Below are 22,784 nucleotides of genomic sequence, written 5' to 3' on the forward strand. Positions count from 1 at the left end.
ACCTAACCCAGCTCGCAGGCCACACTCCAGTTCCGACAAGTTCACCACCTTCCTTCCATAACTCCTGCCTGCCAAACATGTGATAATGAATAACTGGATTCCGATAGCCTGGGTTTTGCCATGTGAAGCACTTACGTGGGCAGTTCAGAGGCTGTTGATGTGCATTGTTTCCTCCTCTTGCAGAGATATGCTTTTGGTTTAAATTATTCCACCTCAAAGCCAACGCAGTGACTCGAGGACTCCAGGGGCTGACTGTTCTGTATTCAGTTCCAGAAGAAAGAAAGGAGGAAGGTCACATTTTACATTTGGATTACCTATAGAAAAGCTTTAAATTCTTGCAGTCATTTGATATTAAGAGTTATTAAATAACAAGTGAACAATGATTTTATTATATAGCAAGTTTTGTAATTTTCACCTCCTCTGCCTGTGCGCTGAATGAGTGTGGAGGAACAGGGGAAATAGAAAATAGATATCAAGAAATGGAACACCAGCACGCCCTAGGAATAGCTGCATTTCTGCTCCCACTCCCAACTTCTCATCTCTCTGACCAATCTCACATCTCTCTCAATGACACTCCATCTTCAAACCAAGTCTTGGGGTACAGCACATGACTCAACCATCCCTATCTTGCCAATTTAACTGACATTAGCTAGCAGTCTCCCCTTTGGGGAAACTGAGCTGTGGACCACATCAAAACAGAGCACCAGTTAAGATCAGTCTTAGGAACAAAGTAGAGCAGAACAAAAAGTACTGGGAGAGGGGATGGGAAAATGACACACAACTCAAAATGTCTTGTTAGCATGATCTCTTCACATTGTCAGAGTTGGATACGCTTTAGTATCTATCTAATATGTTCTCCCTCCTCCCTGCACTTTAAAGTCTGTCTTAAATTCACCCATAATGCTGCCAAAACCATCCTGCAAAATTCAGCAGAAGGTCAAACCAGATCACCAAAACAGATGCACCCCTAGGGTTTTCAGTGTACCATGGACCCATTTCCTCCTTCCAACATGCACTGTATCACAATCATCATATTACCTTAACACATACACACAGCAATATGCGCAATAGCCCAGCCAAGACTCCATTTTAATAGATCATCACAGTCTGTTCTAAATCAATTAATTACACATATTTTGCTCAGAACATTCCCAACTAGTTTTTCCGTATCTCATAGTATGCAGTATGAAGCTACGAATTTGCAGCTTTGTTGCCAAAGCTAATTAAACCTCCATACTGTAATAACAAATACAATGAGCAACAGACTAAAGATTGACAAAATATGTCGAGCAAGAGTAAGAGTGTCTGCGCTGCAAGACAATTTTGTCTGAGATTATCTTAAGAAAAATATACCTTCTTCCATTGCCACAGGAGCAATACAATTCACATTGGGGTATCAATTCTGACACAGCAGTTTGGGTGGGTGTCCCCAGAAACGTGCCTCCCCATAAACATGCCTTCCCATGTTGGTTGTCACATAGGAGGAAACACAAAACGGAGTGTTTCAGAGGAAACACAAAACAGCAGCAATAGTGAATCTGATTTTTTTGGTGCAGGTAGAAAGATCCCAGCACAATTGAGGTAGAAAATCCCCACCCCAATTCCATCTGCTAGCCAACTTTTGTCCTTATTGCTGATATTTCCTTTCCTTCAGCATTAATTCAACATGCCGCAGTTAACTGCTTTTGGGCTAGTGCCCTCAGTTAAATTTATTTATGCAACCAGTGCCTACCACTAACAATCCATGGATACAGTTGAACTCAATACACAAGTGAATCTGGCAGTCAATGTTACAAACTGCCTTCCAGCAATACTAAATCACCAGTTGGTTTCAGTGAGGAAAGCGTGGTTCTACTAGAGTAGAGCCCTGGTGAACAATTTGGTTCATTTTAAAATAAAAGGCACTATTTTGAAAGAGGCGTACGGAATTTTCAAAAAATGCCTAATGACTCAAAAAACTAAAAATAGCGTTAGGAATTTAGTACAATCACCATGATTTGGCAATCAAGCCAATTAGACCCTCAGATTGAGGGCAGAAGCAAGAGACGAGAGTCAAAGAGGGCACAAGTCAAGACAAAGGGAGTGAATAGGGACATGCAAGGTAAGAGAGGAGGACAGGCCATGGCATGGGCTCAAGCCCAGCAGTGTCTAGACAGCAGTCTGATCTCACAGCCACTATATGTCCATGTCCTGGACACTCTGGGGACGATCCAGGACACCTCCTAACAGCTCCCAGCACTTCTACAAACTCCTCCAAAGTGTGCTAGGGAGATGCCAGCTCCTCGCTCACACCAAGACAGTATATGGAGAGAGCAGGTATTAACAAAGAAAGTGAGAGCTTTTCAGTCACCTAGGTCAGTGGTTTTTTTTTAAGCTGTTACCTGTGTCAACCCAGGAAAGCTCCATTCGTCTAAAAGTCACAGGAGAACGTGCTTTCTGTGTGAAGCTCTGGCTTTGGATCTAAAGTGTTTCATTTAAGCCTGATCGTGATCAGCTAGAGCTACACTAAGAAAAGTAAGGTCAGTAGAAATATTAGCACCCAGATTAATACTGTGAGTTTAAATTTATCTCAGAAATTAAAGTGCTACAAACTCCCCTCTCAGTATGACCTTACTTTGCCGAACAATTTGTCTCCTTAATCATCTGTACTTCCTTTTTTCTTTGGAGCTTCCAGAAAAAAAATTAAGAACTCAAAAACTCCCTAATATAAAGCATCTCCTACTGCATTTAGAAAAGAAGAGGAGCAAAGAACACAAGTATTTGCAATGGTAATGTTAATGAGAGAGAAAAGATAAGAGCTACTTTGACATGTAAGATCTGCTGGAGTCCTAGCTGGTCCCCTTGGGCTGTTTCAGACAAACGAAGTTAATTCCATACAGGTTTGGTAGGAGAAGGGGGAGGAAATTCTTACTGAAGGGACCTCGGATAAAAATAAATTCTTGATTTTCCACTTAAGCACTTTAAGCTCTGATGATTTTTTTCACACAATAAGGAGTAACAAATACAGATATCATGTAAGAGGTATGAAATACCCTTTCCCCAAAAAAGGTTTCTCCTCTTTAGAGACACATGTGGAATATCTAGCCTGTCAAGTTGTTTCAAACTGAAATTAAATGCATTTGTTGACAATAGGATCTTTTTTGCATGTGATGTGTTTTTCCATGTCAAAAAAGTGCTTCATAAAGCCTGATTTACTTTCCTTATAGGCCTCCAGTGCTCCCTCCAAAAACACAAGGAACTTAAATATTCCCCTTACTTTCATTACTTTACTCTCCTGGTTATCCACCACAGAGATTAGATTCTGTATCTCCTTATTTTACTTCCTGCTCAAGTTTAAATCATTATCCTCCTCTCTTTTAAATCCCCTCTGAAGGCCTACTTCTCCTGCATGACTTAGAGAAAAGTAGGTAAGCATAGCTTTTGTTCTCTTTACCTAATTATCATGTGGGCCAAGAGCTAAAGCAAGGGAAACAGGGAGTTGAAGCATAAACAATGCTGGAAAAAGGGGAACCAAGCACTTCTTAACAGAATAAATCAAACAAGCCAATAGCTGCAGAACCGCAGGCCTATTGCTTGCAGCCATCACTAACAAACCACACTGCTTGTACCACCTTTCATCCCCCCTTTCAAATTCAAAATAATGATTACATATCCCACTTTTGCTGGTATAGAATTAGCAATAAATTGCTTTTGTGGGAAAATATCTTTTTTTTAAATACCTAACCAAAAGATTGGAAGCAAGGAGGTGTGTTGCTTTTTTTAAGTGCAGAACTTTGTGTCAAAGTATCTATTTTCTCGCAGTTTGACGCATTACCTCATGATACATAATGTGCTGGGAGGCTGCTTTATGCGCTGGGTACACCTCAGAAGGGCTCTGAAAATGAACAGCCAGAAGGGCAGGTCCTTGGGTGAACTTACAGACTTCAAACCGAAAAGAAGGAACCCCGTGTAATCCATCTTTCATGTGATTTTTCCAGGCTGTTCATTTCAGGCAAATCAGAATATCCTTATTACTTGTATTACACTAATGACTAACAAATCCCACACAATTGGCACCCCCACTGTGAAGAAAAGAATTAAACTCCCCCAAAACTTTATTTTCCTATATCTTAGATGACAGTGATATTTAACAAGACCTACAGCTTTTCTTTTTCTAGGCTGAGGGAGCTTGGAGGAAATATGTCTTTCCAGACAGCTAAAGTGATATAGTCACTCATTCTCCAAGCTCTTGTTGCGAGAGCAGAGAGGAGAGAGGTGCCAAGTAGATGTAAGAGATACACGAGAGCAGGCAAAGGACACTGGCTGCTCCTTTGGCTGATAGCTGCATCCACAAACATGTCAAGATCTGTTATCCTAAGTGGGTACCACCCCCACCATTCCTCAGCTGCTCTCAGAACAGGACAGAGACAGCTTCTGTAACACCAGCCTCCACTGACTCAATGCTCTTATTTCCATACCAAACTTTACACATCTAAGGGCCTGTACTGAGCAGGAGTCATCAAGCTAAGGGGGGATTTTCCAAGCCCAACAATCCCTGGACACCACAGAGAGTGGGGACAGCAATCTTCTCCCAGCATCCCAGTGCCAGGAAAGGGTGTTGGTTTTTTTTTTTTTTCACAGCCAAAGATAACCCTCAAAAGATAAGCACAACAGTGCAGAAAACCTACTTGAAATGAACAATGAATCAGAGACAATATAATCTGATCCCATGCACCTTGTTTTGGTGCTTTATACACAGCTAAGAATGAATTCTGTTCTTCAGATACTTTGTTTTCTTCTCTCTCCCACATTTTTTTCTTGTAAGGCCCATTTTTCCTACATTTTGGGAGTTGAGGTCTTTTTAGTTTTAGGATGGGGTGTTTAGGTTTTTCCCATTCCCACAAATTGCTTTGCATGAGCAAAGCAAGGCATTTTTTCTTTTTTAGTTTGCAAAACAGTAAGATCCTTGAGATCAAAGGTAGATAGACTAAGTTACCTGAAAAATCACTTGACCCTCTCAAAACTTTTGTTGTCCTCATGGGAGCTGTATACATCTTCTCATAAGACTGAGGGGACTACCTTGACTTCTCGTTCAACTCCAGTTGCAACCAGTCAGAGAAGGGGCGCAAAAAAACAAACAAAAAAATTTTTAAAGGGAAGGGAAAAAACCAAGACAACTTCTGAACTGGAAATCATAGCAAAGAAATGAAGTTTACAACAAGCCAATGTTTTCTCTCTTGGAACAAAATTACTCTTCCTTGATGTAACAGCTAAAACTCAGAGGACTGGTGGAGGGCACTGTGTACAAATATACAGGAACTGGAAAGTACTTCTCATTGTTTTTCCTGGAAACTACGTGCCAGCTTCTGTAGAGAATCTTTTTGGCATGGATCTTGAGGATGCCACATGCTGAAGAACAAGTGGGTATAAACTGAGTTCACTGAACTCAGTGATATTGCCTTGCAAGAGCCTTTGCTGCAATTTTGACCAAAAAACAACTGCTGAACTCCTCACAAATCAGGTTTTTGGCTGGTATAAACTGCAATGACACAACAGAGCAACATAAATGTGCAGTGGCCCACATCATTCTGTACAGCCCTGCAATGAAGAATAGAGCATCAGGAAAGTGGTGGAGGGGGGGAAGTTTCCATTCCTGTTGTCTTGCTTTGCAAACACAACAGAAATCTGAGAGCTGTAACCATTTCCCTGCCTTGCAGCTCAGCAAAATTCCTTCTTTCAGACTGATCTTTATGAAGTTTGAGGGATTTTCTGAACACAGGCTACATGTCTTCAAAAACAAAACTAGAATAGTGGTTAACACGGATTATTTCAAGCTTAGTGAATTTTCTCTGCAGTGCCTAATTGTTTTTAGGCTATTAAACCACACGCAGGCACAGCTAAAATTCCAGCTTTCCACACAAATTGAAACCCTGAAACATAACAGAAACCATCTGTAAAAAAAAAAAGAAATAGGCTCCAGGATAAAAGCTCAAGGCAGAAGAGGACTCACTTGTTTTGGTGCAGTTTTTTTAACGCATATATTGTAGATAACTGACCCCACATTGAGAAATATGGGCTCCCTATATAATATTTTATGGAGAGGAAGGGCATTAAGTTCCTCCAAGTAACATAACAGCTAAGCTGGCTAGTAGGGTAATGCTTGGAGAACGTGGCAACGGTGGTCTCCTTCTCAGCTCAGAATTCATACACGGTCCTGACGCCTCTGGGACAGCAAGCACCTCCACATCTATACCACTTTCTGTGGATGGAAGTCAGCCTACTCAGTATGCTGAGCCACTCTGAGGCAGCAGGATCCAGTAAACCTGCTAGTAGGGCTTTTTGGATCCATCTCAGCATCATGTCAACATGGTGAGCTGGTTTTCAGACTCAAGCTCTCACCTGTGCTAGCTCAGGGCAAAGGATATGATAAGTTCATCTCTGCCTGCTGTACACAGACAGACCTTAAGATGAGAAGAACAATCTTACTGAGAGAGCCCACATGTTTACCTATGCCAGCAGCTTTTGCCTGCAGCCAGTTGGTAACGGATGCTCATAGAAGCAGCACACAACAGGACAAGCATGAAGGTATGTTATTGCCTTCCACAACCACATCTTGCCTTAAGCAAAGAAAGCTTTGGGCTCCTTGAGGTGGTCTGTGTCAAATCCTTCCAATTCACGCTCACCAATGGATTTTTACAGTGTTCATTCATTTGGCCTTCTAATACAGGTATGGTTTTTGTCTCTGTGAGATTATGCACAAATGAGATCCACCATATAACACTGAGATGTGAGCAAAAATAATTCCCATTCTTTTAAACCTGTTTGACAAGTTTATTTGATGCTCTCTTGCTCTTACGTCACGGCAAGGAATAAATTAGCGTTCCCTACCTGCCTTCTGCTTGCTCCTCATGCCATTCAAGCTGCTAAAACTTTTTCTATCAAGTCTTTTCTCATCCATAAACTGTTCCATTTCACCGATCAAATTACTATTGCTCTATTTGCCTTCCCTGACTTCTATTTGCTTCTCTGAGCAGTAAGCAGAAATATTCATACAATTATCTACTGTGACTACTAAATCTCTCTCCAAATGGGTAATAACTAATGCAAAGTCCATCCTTGCCTGAGTTAACTGCAAAGTAATGCAGATGGAGGAAAGCAGCCCTGTGAACACAGAATTGCATCCCCCATTTTACAGCCCATCCATTCACTACAACCGATCCTTTTGCTACTCCGCAATTTATTTTCATTTTGAATAGCCTAGATAGAAGTTTCATCACCCCACAGTTCATTTCCTGTTTCCAAACAGTTTCCAATAACATATTTAGCAACAACCATTCTGGCTCCACGTGAATCCCTGATAATATCCCTTTAGACCAAAAACTGATCTCTTGCCTCTAGTCTTACTCTTTAATCAGTTATTAGATCAAGAATCTTTACCCATTGACTGATGCAATTTATTTTCTTCTAGACTAGAGATGAAGAATTCTGTTCAAAAAGAGAAGCAAATGCAGATACATTATGCCAATCAGATCAGAATATAAACAAACAGCTTTGGCAGAGGAACCAGAAGTAGCGTGACTAAATACTGCCACTTCAGCCCATCTCCAGCCTTGAGCAGTTTTACAGTCAGGCTTAGGGATTTGTCTGCATGTCAATAGTAAATCCAAATCCCTAGAGGATTCACAGTTATCTCAAAGCTCACATGTATTGGAAATAAAGTACTAGCCGCCACCCCTAAAGCTGTAACGTACCATTCGCTCTTGCTCGCGGGTTAGTTATTAGCAGTCCACAGAAGGTGGCTGTAAGAGGACAGTAGTTTTGACAATTTCTGGAGGTTGAGATGTGAGGGAATAATGTGCCTTAGCTACATGCAAATTAAATACCTCCCTTTCTTACAACTCAAATACGGTATAAAAACACAGAGGTAACAGGCACTGCTCAGTTTTCTCTGCATCTATTTAGATTAAATAGATTTAAATATACTTAGATTAAATGCAATCAAACTGCGCCTCTATAGCTGCTTCCACTGCTGCCACCTGACTGCTTAGAGACTTATGCTGCCTTTCAGCTGCCAGTTAACTCAGACACAGTAACTACACCACTTCACCAGTAAGGCCAGCGCATCCCAGGTGCCTGCAGGAAACTGGGAACAGCTGCACAAAGGAAAAAAAAGGAAGCCAAGGTGCTCACAGCCTCTGCCACATGAAACTGGGTTGCTAAGGAGGATCCAAAGAGACTTAGATTATGTTAGCCCACTTGTAAGGCTTCATGAGAAGCACTCACAATGAAGAAAAAACTCTGGGCACTCAGCTGCATGTATTTTTTTTTTTATTCCTGCAATTCCCCTCAGTTCACTGGGCTGTGCAGACAATCATTTTCTACACAGCCCAATAGCTCCATTTGTTGTCTCAGACTTCTTCCAATTTCAAGCCCTGTAGACTTCAGTTCTGCATTGTTTTTAGGGAAGCATTGTAAATCTGTTCAAGTTCACATGCATCTCTAAAGTGCACTTCTGAAGCTTTCTCGCCTTCTCCCCTTAAAAGCATCAACATCCTTGATCTGAGAAGAATATAGCTACAGTTCTTCCATGTCAATGATTTTGATCATAGAAATACAAACAGAAATTTGTTTTCCATAGAAATCTATTTAAACAGCAATGCAGAATACTTATAAAACAAAGGAAGAGGTCCCTTTTCTATGGATGAAAGGCAAAAATTGTTGTTAGCACAGTTTTTCTAGTGCAAGCAGCACAGACATGAAACTTTTCCTGGAAGTTGTAAATAGGCCATGACTGCAACAAAAGAGACCACTGTGCTAAATAAAGCAGTTATAACCTAGGTACACCTTGTGGAACAGAAAGTACCATGTTGAACTATGTTTGAACCCTACCCCTTTGCAGGGCTGAGGTAGAATTGAGAGAGTTCCAAATGCATGCCAAATAATTTATAAGAGAACTGAGCCTCATATTGACCAGGACCAAGAAGTGCTGGGCTATAAGTGGAGACCAGAACATTTGGATTTGTTCTGTCTTTAGGAACACTAACACTGATATCAGCAGAAACATTTTCAGAAAACCATTTCCTTCCCACGTAGGGAATGGCAGAAGAGGATGCAACCCAGAAAAAATTACAGTATAGATCAATTCAAGGGTTTATTGACTCTATAATGTCAGCAGTTTAGTGTTTTCCCATAAAATGTAATCCTAAACTGCTCAAGGTCCCACTTTGTTTGGCTAATACCCTCTCTGCACTTTATAGGAAATAACCAAGCATTTACAAGTCCACCAATATGTGAACTAACCCGTAACACTGATGAGCTTCTAAGCAGTAAATAATGAAGAAACAACTTTGTTCTGTAACTAAATTTAGGCACATCTTTCATGGAAGTCACATCCCAACACAAGGTCTGCGGCCCAGGGTGATTTATATGATGATCCAAGGAGAGAAAAAACCCAACTTTTAAATAATCCCACTATGCCGACAGTGTTACATGCTAATTTTCTAACCTAAAACATCCTGCAGAGTGCATAGTCCGTATTAGGTAAAGCAGCTATGCAAAAAGGTCTGCTTTGCTGTGAAAAGGATGAGACCCACCTGGAAATCATACACAGGAGTGTATAGGAAAGGAAACTGAAATATGCCAGGCAGCTCATAAAGAGTGCACTGAGATAGCCTCCTTGTCTGTCAAGAGAAGAGAAACCCCAGGGGCTGCACTCACATATCTAGACCCAGCAGCCTTACTGAGAAAGACCAGTGAATTGCTAATATTGTTAGTGAGACATCAAACCTATCCAGTTGAATAATAGGAGCTTCTGCAGCTTCTCACATTGCTCGTCTCCCTGCCTTAACTCACCCCAGTTCATCTAGCCCATCTCCAGTGCAGCAAGAGGGGGACACCGCACCTACGTGACGCTGTTCCCTTTGTGCAGAGAATTTTGCCATCAGGAACTGCTGAGTGCTTTTAGTACTAATTTGTACTAGCCACACTCATTTTGACACCAGCTGCTGAAAACACCGTCACGAGACAGATTCCTGTTGTAAACAAGATCTCAGACCTTACACTCATGGGCATAAGCTGAGTTGTGCATCATCTATTCCGCCTCTGTATCACAATCTTTCCAAAACATCCAGATAACAGGCAACTTCTCTCCTGCAAAGGGGCATAAACCCCAACATAGAACTCTATGAAGGGTTAAATATACCAATCCCTATACTTCCTCCATGTCCCCACACCTCCAGCGCTTTTGCTAAAAGCACAATCTTCAGTTTTAAAAATAGTCCTTTCCAGCCTGATTTAAAATAGCAGTTTCCCACTCAAATACAGGGCCACACTAGCTGCTCTTGGTTCCTCACAATTGCATACACAATCACCAGAAAAGAGAGCAGAGAAGTGACAAAATAAATCATTTTAGACGCTTTCTTTAAATCAACATAACAAATAAAGACATTTGGCAGTGGAGCACTGCGCTCCTTGTAGGAGCTCCTCTCCAGCCAAAGGACTCCAGTGAGACATTCACAATTCAGAATGATTAGACCAACATTTTCTACCCTGAAGCTGAGGGAAAACCTTGAGTTAAGGGAATTTCAGTAAATACGCAAACACCTGGTGAGTTTCATTCAAGATCTGTGCAGGCGAGGCGGGAGTAGGAGTTAGGCAAAGGTTTCCTACCTCGACGCTGCTTTTGATTAATTACAGTGAAAGTGCACTCTTTCATCGACTACTTTAAAGTAGAATAAGATTATTACAGGAGAGACTGATCCCTGAGAAATTACAGCAGACATCAATGAACCGAGATACCCACTTAAATTTCTATTCTTCTGTGTTCCTCAGAAATTCCCTCTTCTCTTTTTCGGGTTTTATTTTTTTCTGGGTTTTTTCCATTTTTTTTTGTTTTTCCAACTGCAGTAACGCTGTTTAGATATCCTCACTGAAATATCTACAGTGACTTTTATTCCTTGGAGAACCCCCACAGCTTCAGAGCACATCGCTATATGTGAATTTAGACCATTTTGGCCAGCAAGCATTACTTGACATTTAGAGAACGTCACCATCATACATAGTCCCTGGTGCACCAAGATCTACTTGGAGATTTTTGACATCCTTTACAGTCTCTACCAAATACCTTCTCCTCTCTCTTTTTTCAAATATGAATTTCCTGCAAAGGAAAAACGTCCTGCTGAGAGGCCTATGAAAAGCTCTGCTTCTCAAAAAAAAACCAACCACACAGGCAAGCAAATAGATGGGAATTTCTACCTTCAGCTTTATCTCAGTGTTGATACTATCATGTGAAAGGATCAACCCCTAAAGGAAGAGGGTCCTCAGGATCTAAAGCCCATAAATTTTTTTTATCTCCCTTGTTCAGTCGGACTGCCCTTTGACATCAGTGCTGAGAGCAGGGGGTTGTGGCAGCATCCATGAGTTGCAAACTACAGAGATGCTCCCAGCCTCCTTTAAAGAAACCACAGCACTCTGTGTACACACGTGCTTGTGGCATTCGGCACAGGCACAAATACTCATCTGGAATTTTAGGAGAATGTGCCCTTTCCGCACTTATCTTTGAGGATTTGGTTGCATTGGGGTTTTTTGAGATTATTTGTGTGCCACAGCACTCTGCGTACACACACTTTCACATGCTTGTGGCATTCGGCACAGGCACAAATACTCATCTGGAATTTTAGGAGAATGTGCCCTTTCCGCACTTATCTTTGAGGATTTGGTTGCATTGGGGTTTTTTGAGATTATTTGTGTTAGGAATGTTTGATGAAGCAGCCCCCAGCCCCCAGAAATCACAGAATAAGGATACCCTGATGAGCTATATTCATCCATCTTCAGAGCGAGATATAAAATCTATGTACTGCTTCAGACAAAAAGAAACAGGAATTTAAGAACCTGCTATCTAAAATGAGCATTTCTCACGTCCTGCTGAGAGGCCTATGAAAAGCTCTGCTTCTCAAAAAAAAACCAACCACACAGGCAAGCAAATAGATGGGAATTTCTACCTTCAGCTTTATCTCAGTGTTGATACTATCATGTGAAAGGATCAACCCCTAAAGGAAGAGGGTCCTCAGGATCTAAAGCCCATAAATTTTTTTTATCTCCCTTGTTCAGTCGGACTGCCCTTTGACATCAGTGCTGAGAGCAGGGGGTGGTGGCAGCATCCATGAGTTGCAAACTACAGAGATGCTCCCAGCCTCCTTTAAAGAAACCACAGCACTCTGTGTACACACGTGCTTGTGGCATTCGGCACAGGCACAAATACTCATCTGGAATTTTAGGAGAATGTGCCCTTTCCGCACTTATCTTTGAGGATTTGGTTGCATTGGGGTTTTTTGAGATTATTTGTGTTAGGAATGTTTGATGAAGCAGCCCCCTGCAACAGATCTCCCAGAAATCACAGAATAAGGATACCCTGATAGCCCCCAGAAATCACAGAATAAGGATACCCTGATGAGCTATATTCATCCATCTTCAGAGCGAGATATAAAATCTATGTACTGCTTCAGACAAAAAGAAACAGGAATTTAAGAACCTGCTATCTAAAATGAGCATTTCTCTGGCAGGCCAGAGATGAGAGCTGGCAGAAATTATATTCACTTTCTAATTGTTATTGTCAACATTTCATGGTGTGTATTCCAAGTCCCAACACGTAACTTACTCAAAGAGAAAGTCTTCTGAAAAGCCTAGTAACTCAAGCCTACTGCACTACAGTCCTCATTCCGTGTTCATGTGTAGCCCCACGTCTGTGCAACTTCATTCTTACAAAGTCCAACAGGTGTAAGGTTCCTCCTTTTAAATGAAGCAGTAATTTGACTCTAGAATTACACCCAGCCAGCCATCGCCCGTCATCGCTATCCCGAGACTCTCATTCAGTCCCCCCGCAGCGGCGAGGGAGCTCGCCCATCTCCTGCTGCTCCATTTGGGAGGTGGATCCCACACTGGTGCTTTTTCTCAATTGTCAAGAACAGCTGGTGATTTTTCAGGATATATCACATGTCCTCATCAATACCTCTGCTATTTCACACTTTATTCCCTGCAGTAACCCGAGACAAGCATCATCCTGTCTAGGTGATCTGCCACCCCTCAGGTTCTCAAGTTGCTTTATATAAACCAGGCACATGCAGATCAAAACCCAGAGTATTAAGGGCAAGTAACATGGAGAAATGTTTTGCTCCTGATGTAAAAAACTCGAGTTTGCTTGCAACAAATATTTCCATATGAGGTAAACAACTTGATTTTAAATTCAATCATACTGGAAAACTGAAGTTTGCCTTGAGATCACCACAGATGCACACAAATCAGAGCTTGCCATCTTGAACATGATAGCAAGCTACTGCTGTCTGAAAATTTTTAAATATGGAAATAGAGTATACTTCTCATAGATTAAAAATTCTCAAACTTCCAGCTTCCTCACTGGTATTTCTGATCACTCCTTCCCCTGATTTCCAAACAAACAAACAACAACAAAAAAAAAAAAAGCACATGCAATACACAAACACAAGTAGCACAAACCTAGATTTTGTGCAACCAAGAGATGACACGAGTTCCCACTGTAGAGCGATTGCTACCATCAGTTTTAAAGAGATATGGTAAATTAGACTTTTCATTACAGACCAAGGGGGGAAAAAAAATTAGTTCCAATTGCCTAACCAGTTGCAGATAATTTCACCTGAGACATTACTTTTTATAGGAGAGTAAAGATGTTAAGAATATTCAGCCTAAAAACAATTTATGAAATGTTGACCATCATTAACATATATATGCATTTTATACATGAGGAAACGAGAAAACATACACTATATCCACCATTTCCAAAATAAGGGAAGTGAAAGTGTCACTTTCTATTACTTAAATTTTCAAAGTTAATTTGAAGTTAAAAGTTTAGCAAATAAACAGACCTGAAAGGGGCACCAGTTTCAAAAATGACTATGCACCCAGGCTCAGCAAATTAACTTAGTGGTCTCAATGTGGGTATCCAATGTTATTCTAATACACTCAATATAATTAAACATTTACAATTCACTCAATATATTTAATATAAATATATTAATATAAATAATATATATTTTATAAATAATAAATTTATATTAAATATTTACAATATACTCAATATAAAACTTCATACACATTCAGAAAGTGCATTATTTTCACTAATAAAATCAATAGAAGTAGTGAAGCCTGTTTCTCCACGGAGAACAGCCCAGCTAGCCAGAATCATCCAAACAGCTGATACAGGTAACACAGCCAGAATTATTCCGAACTGCCAGATTCAGGACCACCTCCTGTTGCCCTTTTTCTGCAACAGTTACTTGCAGTGTTGCAAGGGGAAAGGGCATCTCAACTCTCAGATTTTAGTTTGTTTGGGCTTTTGGTTTTTCTTGGGGTTTCAGCTTATCAATAGTGCTGGATAAGCTTGACTGTAATAAGCTGACTAAAGAGCCTTCTGAAAGCACGCGTTCAGACAACATTGTTCTGCTCACATGCATGAAATCTCTTTCTGGAAATTGAACCCCCAAATGGCTGGATTCCAGGACCTTATTCAGAATTGTTCAGGCTTTCTACTGCAAGATCTCTACCTCCCATGAGGATCAGCTTTCCTCCTGGGCTCCTTGCTGCTTGGCTAGAGGCACAAAGGGAATACCTAAGCCCAAGGGGAACCCTCATCCCTCCTTGTGTAGGTCTGTTAAAACCTCAATGGAAGGTTGGCAAAGGTCTATGCTTATGAGACAGAGTCCCCATGCTGAAATAGAACAGAAACACATAAGCAGTGGATAAAACTGGAAAACAACAAATCACTCAACATTCTAGTACTGAAGGGAGTGCTTTCCAATTCCCTAGAGATGTTTCAGCAGTGAAAGAAGTTTTGTTTTTATCTTAGATGACCTATATATCAGTATTAATTAATAGTCATTAGATTTTTTTTCTACTGGAAAACAAACATACTAGGGAAGGGAGCACTTTCTAAATACTATGAATGTAAAATGAGGCACAATTCTCATAAGCACAACACTCATTATCATTTTTCCACTGTCTTGTAGCTACATATTTCACTGAAAAATGATAACGTTCAAGCAAAAAATGTGATTTCAGAAGTCCAGTTCCTCTATATGCACACTGCTATTTTCCCTGCATGGAAAGGCGCAAAATGTGAAGAACAACAGCCTCCAAATGAAACCACATCACAACACAGTTCTGGTACTTCAACTATTGCTTGGTTCTGGAGAATACATTTTCAAAAATAACCTGAGGCTTGTAAGTGTTTTGTTGCAAACAGGATGCGATCCTACACAGGAGCTGAAACTAGGGTTGGAAGATAAGTTCTTTAATCGATTGTCTGAAATATTCTATCTTCATCAGATCAATCCTAAGTTGCCAGCTGAGGGTGGAGAATTATTCCCCTGACTCCTTTAGAAGTGACAAATGAAAGCAATTTTCTGCAGTGGGAAAAGTAGAGAAGTTTTCAGGTTTCATCAATACATGTCAATATGATATTAATATAAATGTCTCTTTTAATACCTCCACAAGTAATCTCAAAGAGTCAAAAAGTCATTTTTCTGCTACATGATGAATAAAATGCACTTAAAGATCATCGATTAACTATTTTTTGTATAGAAATCTATCTCCAATTAACAACACGATGTTCGTTTGCTTTCCTAGTTATGACTATAATTAAGTATGAAACTTTTTTTTATTTTGTTTTAAGTGTGATTGATGAAACCAAGTGCAACTGAATAACAGGATTCCTCTAATCCATGCTCAATACGATGCAGAAATTGTTGTGAAGGTCACACAGGCAAATAACTTCCTGCCATTAGCGCGTGCCTGGAAAACAAGGGAGAGGGTCTAACAAAGGCAGATGGAGTGGGGAAAAAAATCCAACCACAAATCAGAATGTCACAGGAACCAGTGAAAGCTATAACTGAGCCTGATCTAAAGCCTCCCTGCAGATGATGACAGTCTTTCCAGATCCATCAGGAAGCCCGGGGTCAAACCTCTGCATTACATGGCAGAACTCTGCTCGGCTTCACAGGCACATTGAATTCCTAGTCCCTCGTTTGGCACAGACAAGGATGTCTTTCCAAAGACTGTGTTAAATTTTGAAGGTAGTCCAATTCTTCACAGCCAGGAAAGACACCCATTTTTTGCAACGGAGACTTTTTCAAATAGGGGGGAAAGGGTTATCCATGGGCACCCAGGAGGAAGAAATCACAAGACTCAGGTGTAGGAGCCGCCCAGCAGTAGAGAGCTATTGTTTTCCAGAAGCCAATTCAAACATTCATTACCCTAGTCCAGAAAAATGGCATAACTGACTACAAGCAAGAAAACTGGCATTTCTGAATGCATAATGTGCCATCCCTCCATCCTTCCCGAAAACCCTCTTCTCTCCCCATCTCAATTCTCTCACCGTTTTCCGCAGCACTGTGTGTGCACAGTACTGAGTGACATGAGCAAACATGATCCAGCGCAACCAGTGAACTGTGTTGAACACGGTGCATCTAAAAACATCAGCAGATATAGCATCATGCGTGATAACTGTCATTCTTCACATATTATTAGAGGAAGGAGATTCAGAAAGCTTGAAATGCATTCAGTGCTTGCAGACGGCAGTCAAACAAGACTGGCCATTATGTCACTGAAAAGCTTAAAATTCAACAGTTCCTGTAAGAACCCACTTACCAGCTATCCAAGGAGCCTGGCACGGACAATTTACACATGTTCTGTTTCCTGCTGCTTTTGCAAAAGAAATCCATGCATCCCACACTCATAACTTCCAGGAAAAGTGGGGAAAAAAAAATTAATCTGAAAGTCCAGCACCTCAGCAAGACTAGTTAGGAAAACAGAGAGGTGTTCAAATTTTGAGGAAATCTTCTCCAGTTTCAACTTATAACCCCCCTCCCCTGCTTCCCACCACAATGTGTCAATCTGAATCAGGGAAATCTAAAGCAGGAGGAAGAAAAGAAGTATCAAAGGCCAATTCTTGCAAGAGAAATGGCGCTTGCGAGCTGGTCAGTGTGAGTCTGCTGAAATGATGTATGGCTAGGTGGGGAGCGTATATGTGCACACACATGCACACAGACGTCAGACCCTTCCTTGGAAGTGGATTAGGCGGCAGATGGTGTCAGAACCTGAGCTGCTGTCAAGAGCAGAGTTCACGCTGTTCTGCTCCCCTGCGCTTAGAGAGAAAAGCAGCAAAGCCAAGCTATCAAAAAAAAAATATATAAAAAAAAGGCCGATAAATAGCTGACAATGCTGACAATCAGCTTTGTCACGGGCAACGAGTGGAATGACACCCCTTCATTTGCTCCCTTCTCCCAGAGTCCTTACAGGCAAAATCCTCTCTGAAACAGAGACAAAAGAGGAAACAAACGTAGAGGTGCAGTCTCCAAGCATAAGAGGCTCAGTTTTTCCACGGGGAAACTAGAACCTGCTATTACCAACCCAAATACCAGAACCCAGGACAGAGAGGGGGGAAGAACACCACCCAGCTCAAGGACTATTAAAAGCAAAGGGAGGGGAAAAAAAAAAGAAAAAAGAAAAAGAAGAAAAAAGCCATCTTTGATTGCCAACACAATGAAAATAAATGAGGGAAATAACATTTGGGCGGGATGTACCAGCTGAAAGCAGACACAATGACTTTGTGCAGGCACCCCTGTTATTAATAATTATTACAGATAATAAGGGTTTTCAGGCTGAGCAAAAGGATCTTTTCCAGTTCCTAAAACCTCATCTCTCCCTGTCCTGTCACCTACCTCCCCCTTTTCTCTCCCCTCTGAGCACCTGCTTTGCATAGCTTTCCTTGTATTATCATTAGCTTCATGGATAATTGATAGCTGAGCTCGTCCAGCTGATGCTAAGAAAAGACGACAAGGTGGTTAGACACACGCCTACTATAAATAGACACACAACATGGCCAGCGTTTGCCAACATCTGATGACGCCTTCCCTCCTGGGTCCTAAAGTTAGCTAGTTTCTGAAAGTCAGGGAAGCAAAGGAGAGCAAGGTAAAATGCTTTCAATTAATTTTGCAAAGATTGAAGGGATAAAAATAAGAGTGGGGCTTTATATTTTTATGACATGCTAAAAATACCCACTTCATGAAACCTTCAGCATAGTTTGCAAAGCACAGTTTAAAAGCCTTTACTTTTCTTTTTTTTTTAAAAAAGCAACTGTGAAGCTCAAGATATTTAGCCGGTGCTGGGGTAGGTCTTTGCCGGTAGGGCTGAGAAGGGTCACGAAAAGACCTCTTTGCTGAGCACAGCATGTGGCAGCTACATAGAGAATAAAGAAAAAAAAAAAAATTCACAATTGCCATAAGCCCTGAGGTATCTCTGCGAAGCATAAGCGCTGCGCTCGGGAGCTCAGAGGGGTGAAGGCTGTCCATCGGTGGGTGCAAGGGAATCACAGCTGCCTCTGCATGGCTGGCAGGAGACACAGGCTCCCTTGGCCACTGACTCAGCAGCAAAACCTCCAGCCTCATCACTGGTTGGTTCTGGATGCTTCTGGGGCAACCTCCTGACCTGTCCTTGATTGGATATGCCAGAGGTAGGCTTCCAGCTGGAAAATCCTTAGTCTTGCTTGGCCCATCTCCAAAGGCTGAGGGAGGTATGTTATTCCACCACATAGTTGCATTTTACCTACACCTTCTTGTTGATGACCCTTCTCCATGGCATCTTCTACTCCTGCAGTATAGAAATTACCTTTACACAATTCACCCAGACTCTCCAGCACGCTCACCCCATCTCTCAACAGTCTGCAGAGCACACAAAGAACTACCTGCCTTTCAGAGTAACCTGCCTTTCAGGAGCCAGATCGTATTTTCTACCTTTGACCAGAGGAAAAGTACCCTTAGAAAGGATCCCTGGAGCGTTTCTACCTCTGGCTGTGGAAGCCAGGCAAAGCACACACCATTCTCAGAGCATTTTGTCTTCCTTTTACAAAAAGCTAACCCAACATGATGTGGGCTCCAAAAATACTGGCTCCTGGATTGGGGCAACCATTTACCTCTTTTTGTCTTAGTCATTGTGTCTCCAGTTACACTTTGCAGATCATATTGATTTTTCTTTTTCCCCTTAAAGTAAAATGCTTATTTCTGGAAATTCTTAGTGCCCTCCCTCTACAAGCACTAACACAGGCTGTTTCTATCTGCCAGGTCTCACTCACCGACAGCCAACTAAGCTTCATCAGTACAAATAAGGCAAGCAGCAGTTTAAAATTCATCCTAAGGAAAGCAGCTGCAGCTAAGTATTTGCCCCAGCACATGCTGAGGTATCAGCACTGGTTTTGTCCTGACAGTAGCTACCTCTCTTTTCAGAGCTGATGAACTCACACATGTACTCAGGTCTTTCTCATTTTCTTTCTTGGCGGTAATCTCAGTCTGAAAGCCATTTTAGGCAGCAGGAGTACAGCTATGTGAAAATAGACAACCGTTTGTCCTAATTCTCAATCGAATACGGACAGTGAGGAAAATCTGGCACTTCCAATAGGAGAAGACATTTGTATCTCACAATTGACCACGACAGAGCTGTCACCACATGCAGAAAGCACCCAGTCACGACACAAGAGCAGTATCTCAGACCACAGGCAAAGGGAAAAAGAAGAGAACCTAAGCCAAGCCTCCGTGCAGCTCTGTGACAGGCAGCAGGCACACAGCAGGAATGGTGGTATGAAGCCACGCAAGTTTGAGGAGTGGGAGGAGAACTTTTTCTTAAAAAAGCTCCAGAGATCTGCATAAGGTGGATGTTTCATCTTGAGAAACTTGTAGCTCAAAGCTATCAAGAAAAGCTGCGTCAGAAGAAAAAAAAAAAAATCTCCCTTTTATAAAACTGCTTACCTAGCCAGTGCTGGAGGGCAAGCATACTATGGGGAAAACAAAGAGAAAAAGCATTCAAACAGTTTTCCCTCTCACCGGCCAAAAAAATATACACCAAAATGGAAGCCTTAAATATTTAATGTCCAAAACAAACAAGAGAATTTCCCCAAACAAGACTGCTGGTTCAACACAAAGCAGCAGCACTCACAATTAAGACGATAGAGTTTTTACACGCAGCTGCACCAATACCAGTTGGGGACAGGTAAAATCCACTTAGAAAATAAAAAAAAAAAAAATGCAGGTTCACTTTACAGTAGCAGAGAGCCAGGGATCAGGCGGAGAACAGCTGACCTTCCCTGTCTTTGTTACGCTTATATGAAGCAGTTAATGCCACCAGAAGAGTGGGAGGCAGTTAGCAGGGATCAGTGGTAGGAGTCTCAATAGATTATGCTATTATTTTGAGATTCTGTAAGAGAACAAATTAACCTTCTTTATAACTCTTGGCTTACTTTAATAGATTTAATGGATGTCATAGGCTGGAAATACCGTCTTACATTCCCTTAATTTCTGTACTGATTGTCCTCCTTACAATGAAAATCCACTATTTGAGACCTTGGTGGGGGAGCGCTGGTGCTGTTAACCACACAGTCAAACCCTCAGCTGCTTGACTGGTGTCTTGTTCAAACCCCCATGACTGAAGCAATCGTCACCCTGGGGTCAGGAACACCTGTCCCACAAGCTCAGACCAGCAGAAGCCATTGGGATTTTTCCACCTTTCCTTAAAGCAGATGGCATTGTGCGTTTACCCAACACCATCTGGGTATTTTTACCTCCATATTCCCACTCCTGCAGGGCCCCAGGGGGCTGGCAACATCTGACATCTCTCTTGATGGTTCCTTGCAGCACAGAAGAGTTTTTCATAGGTTGTGCTAAGGGGCTTAATCTTGCTACAGGGATATGAGTCCCTTACAATTACTGATACAAGAAAATTTAGAATTTTTATTTCCTTTACAAATCTAGATTGTGCAATCATTATATGGTTACCTGTGATCACACGGACATGACCCAATGGCCAGCACAGTCTGATCGTAACCTTTATTCACCCCCACTTTTTTTGGTTTTAGATCTCTATTGTTTTTCCTACCATCCTTTCCAAAATTTAAACAAAGGTTTTTTGACAGGCACACAAGCCTGCACATCTCACACAAGCAGAAAGGCATTTTTTTCCCTGTAGATTAGCCAAAGATGTCATTGTTTTCCACTAGCGTTCACCTCACTACTGAAATTCTTCATTTCAGATGCAACTGTAATAGAACATCTTATTTTACTTCAGATAAGGTCAATCACCCAGAAGTTACTACTAATGCAGAAGCCCAGTGCAGAGTACACAGAGGAAACAGGAGTGGAAGGTTTCTAGATGAAGGGAAGAAGTCATTTCCCAGTGAAGGGGTAAGAAAGACTGAGGAGCAATGCACTAAAACCTGCTCATGGTGGTGACAATTGCAGAAGGAACTCTTCTGACTGGACATCAGAAGGAACAAGGTGAGAGATCAGATAGGCTGAAACTAAGCCTGGGAAAGGGAAGCCTTGCTCAGAAACATAGTCATGCCAGAATTACTTCCACACAAACAGCTCATTCTGCCAGACTCTGGCTGGCTGGAGACCCCGGAGGCTTCAACCCATCCACCACTTATTCTGTTGACTCAGTCATTCACTATGAATGTTATAAATGGAGATTATTAAAAGGGCTGGAAGGCAGAGGGTTTGAATGGCTGCAAGCCCCTCTAGAAGAATTCCTTCACAATGCTTACAACAAACCAGAGCATGGAGTTGGCATTTCCCTCTCTCTGTTTAGTCCCAAGTGAGTGCCTGAGGTAGGTGTCACAGCTCTCCTTCATACGCTGTTCTGCAGGCAGACCAGAACGAGGGAAAAAAACATATGTTACAGGCTATACTCATGAATTTGTTCAGAGCACAAGATGCATTGAGGTCTGGTGTAGAAGTGGTGGCACTTCTAGGCACACCACTGTTCCTGCAAGAACAAATCCTAGGGATTTGCAGGACAATCCCATACACCCTCCTAGTTTTTTTGCCACTACTGGCTGGGCACTTGGAGCTAATAGGCATTCCCTTCTAGCTCTGCCTGCTACAACTTGTCATAGCTGCCCTAGCACAGCCAAGACAGGCAAAAGAGAATGACAACAGGTTCCCTTCCAAAAAAGTTCCAGGCATTGGTCACAGGACGAGTTCTGAGCATTATAGGGTCAGGTACTCTATGGTTCAGTCTGTCAGCCACTCAACATACACTGGTCTCATCTGCTTCTTGAGGACAGCATTAGCTCCTACCACCAAATTCAAGTGTTTCAAGTCAGGTTTTTGCACCAATTCCTCTAAAATATGCATACTTCCCAGTCCTACGAACCACAGGAAGGCATTAGAAACTGGAATTAAAATGTGCCCTGACCCGAAATTTATGAATCAAATGTACAGGCAGAAGCAGCATGGAGGGCATTTTTCATAGCTTGTCAAGACAGGCATACCCTGTAGCTGTGGAGGCTTCATTTCCTTTGGGAAAAGCATTTGTGCCCTGGCTGCCTACTTCTGTAGAGATGGGTCTTTTCACAGGTTCAGGGGGGGAATATAAAGGTAAGTTGATGTGAGAACTCACAGGAACACGTCTATCTGAGGAGGTCCTGATGGCACAGTGTCTGCAAAGTAACATACTGTCATGCTTGGCTTTTCTTTCTTTTTCTCCTTTCTTCTTTTATTTTCCCACACTTTTTTTCTTTTTAGCTCTCTTTTTTTCCTTTTCTCTCTGAGGTTTTTGGTGTCCACAGCTCTCTCCAATTAGCCTTGACTCACACACACACTTTAAAATGAATGCGATGCATTTCTAAAAACCTTTGCTTTTCCTACGTAATAGGACATTTTCTCCTTTTTTCCCTGCTCCCACCTTCTGGTATCCTCCCCACACACCTCTAACTCAGTATTCTCATTACA

The 22,784-nt window shown here is 41.7% G+C and overlaps 1 protein-coding gene across 5 annotated transcripts in view; it reads right to left on the bottom strand.

The window, feature by feature from the left end:
- Positions 1-22,784, bottom strand: part of DGKI (diacylglycerol kinase, iota) — a 228,070-nt gene that overhangs the window by 171,490 nt on the left and 33,796 nt on the right. For 4 of the 5 annotated variants that reach the window (XM_014937443.1, XM_014937446.1, XM_014937444.1 and 1 more), the window contains exon 1: positions 16,654-16,755. The exons of the other annotated variant lie outside the window; for it this stretch is intronic. In XM_014937443.1, coding sequence (XP_014792929.1) covers positions 16,654-16,742 — 89 coding nt within the window. In that variant the 5' untranslated portion in view covers positions 16,743-16,755. Of the gene's footprint in view, positions 1-16,653; positions 16,756-22,784 lie in introns of those variants that run through there. 5 annotated transcript variants of the gene reach the window in all.

This window comes from Calidris pugnax, unplaced genomic scaffold, assembly GCF_001431845.1.
Source record: "Calidris pugnax isolate Ruff unplaced genomic scaffold, ASM143184v1 scaffold1, whole genome shotgun sequence".
NCBI classification, from domain to species: Eukaryota; Metazoa; Chordata; class Aves; order Charadriiformes; family Scolopacidae; genus Calidris; species Calidris pugnax.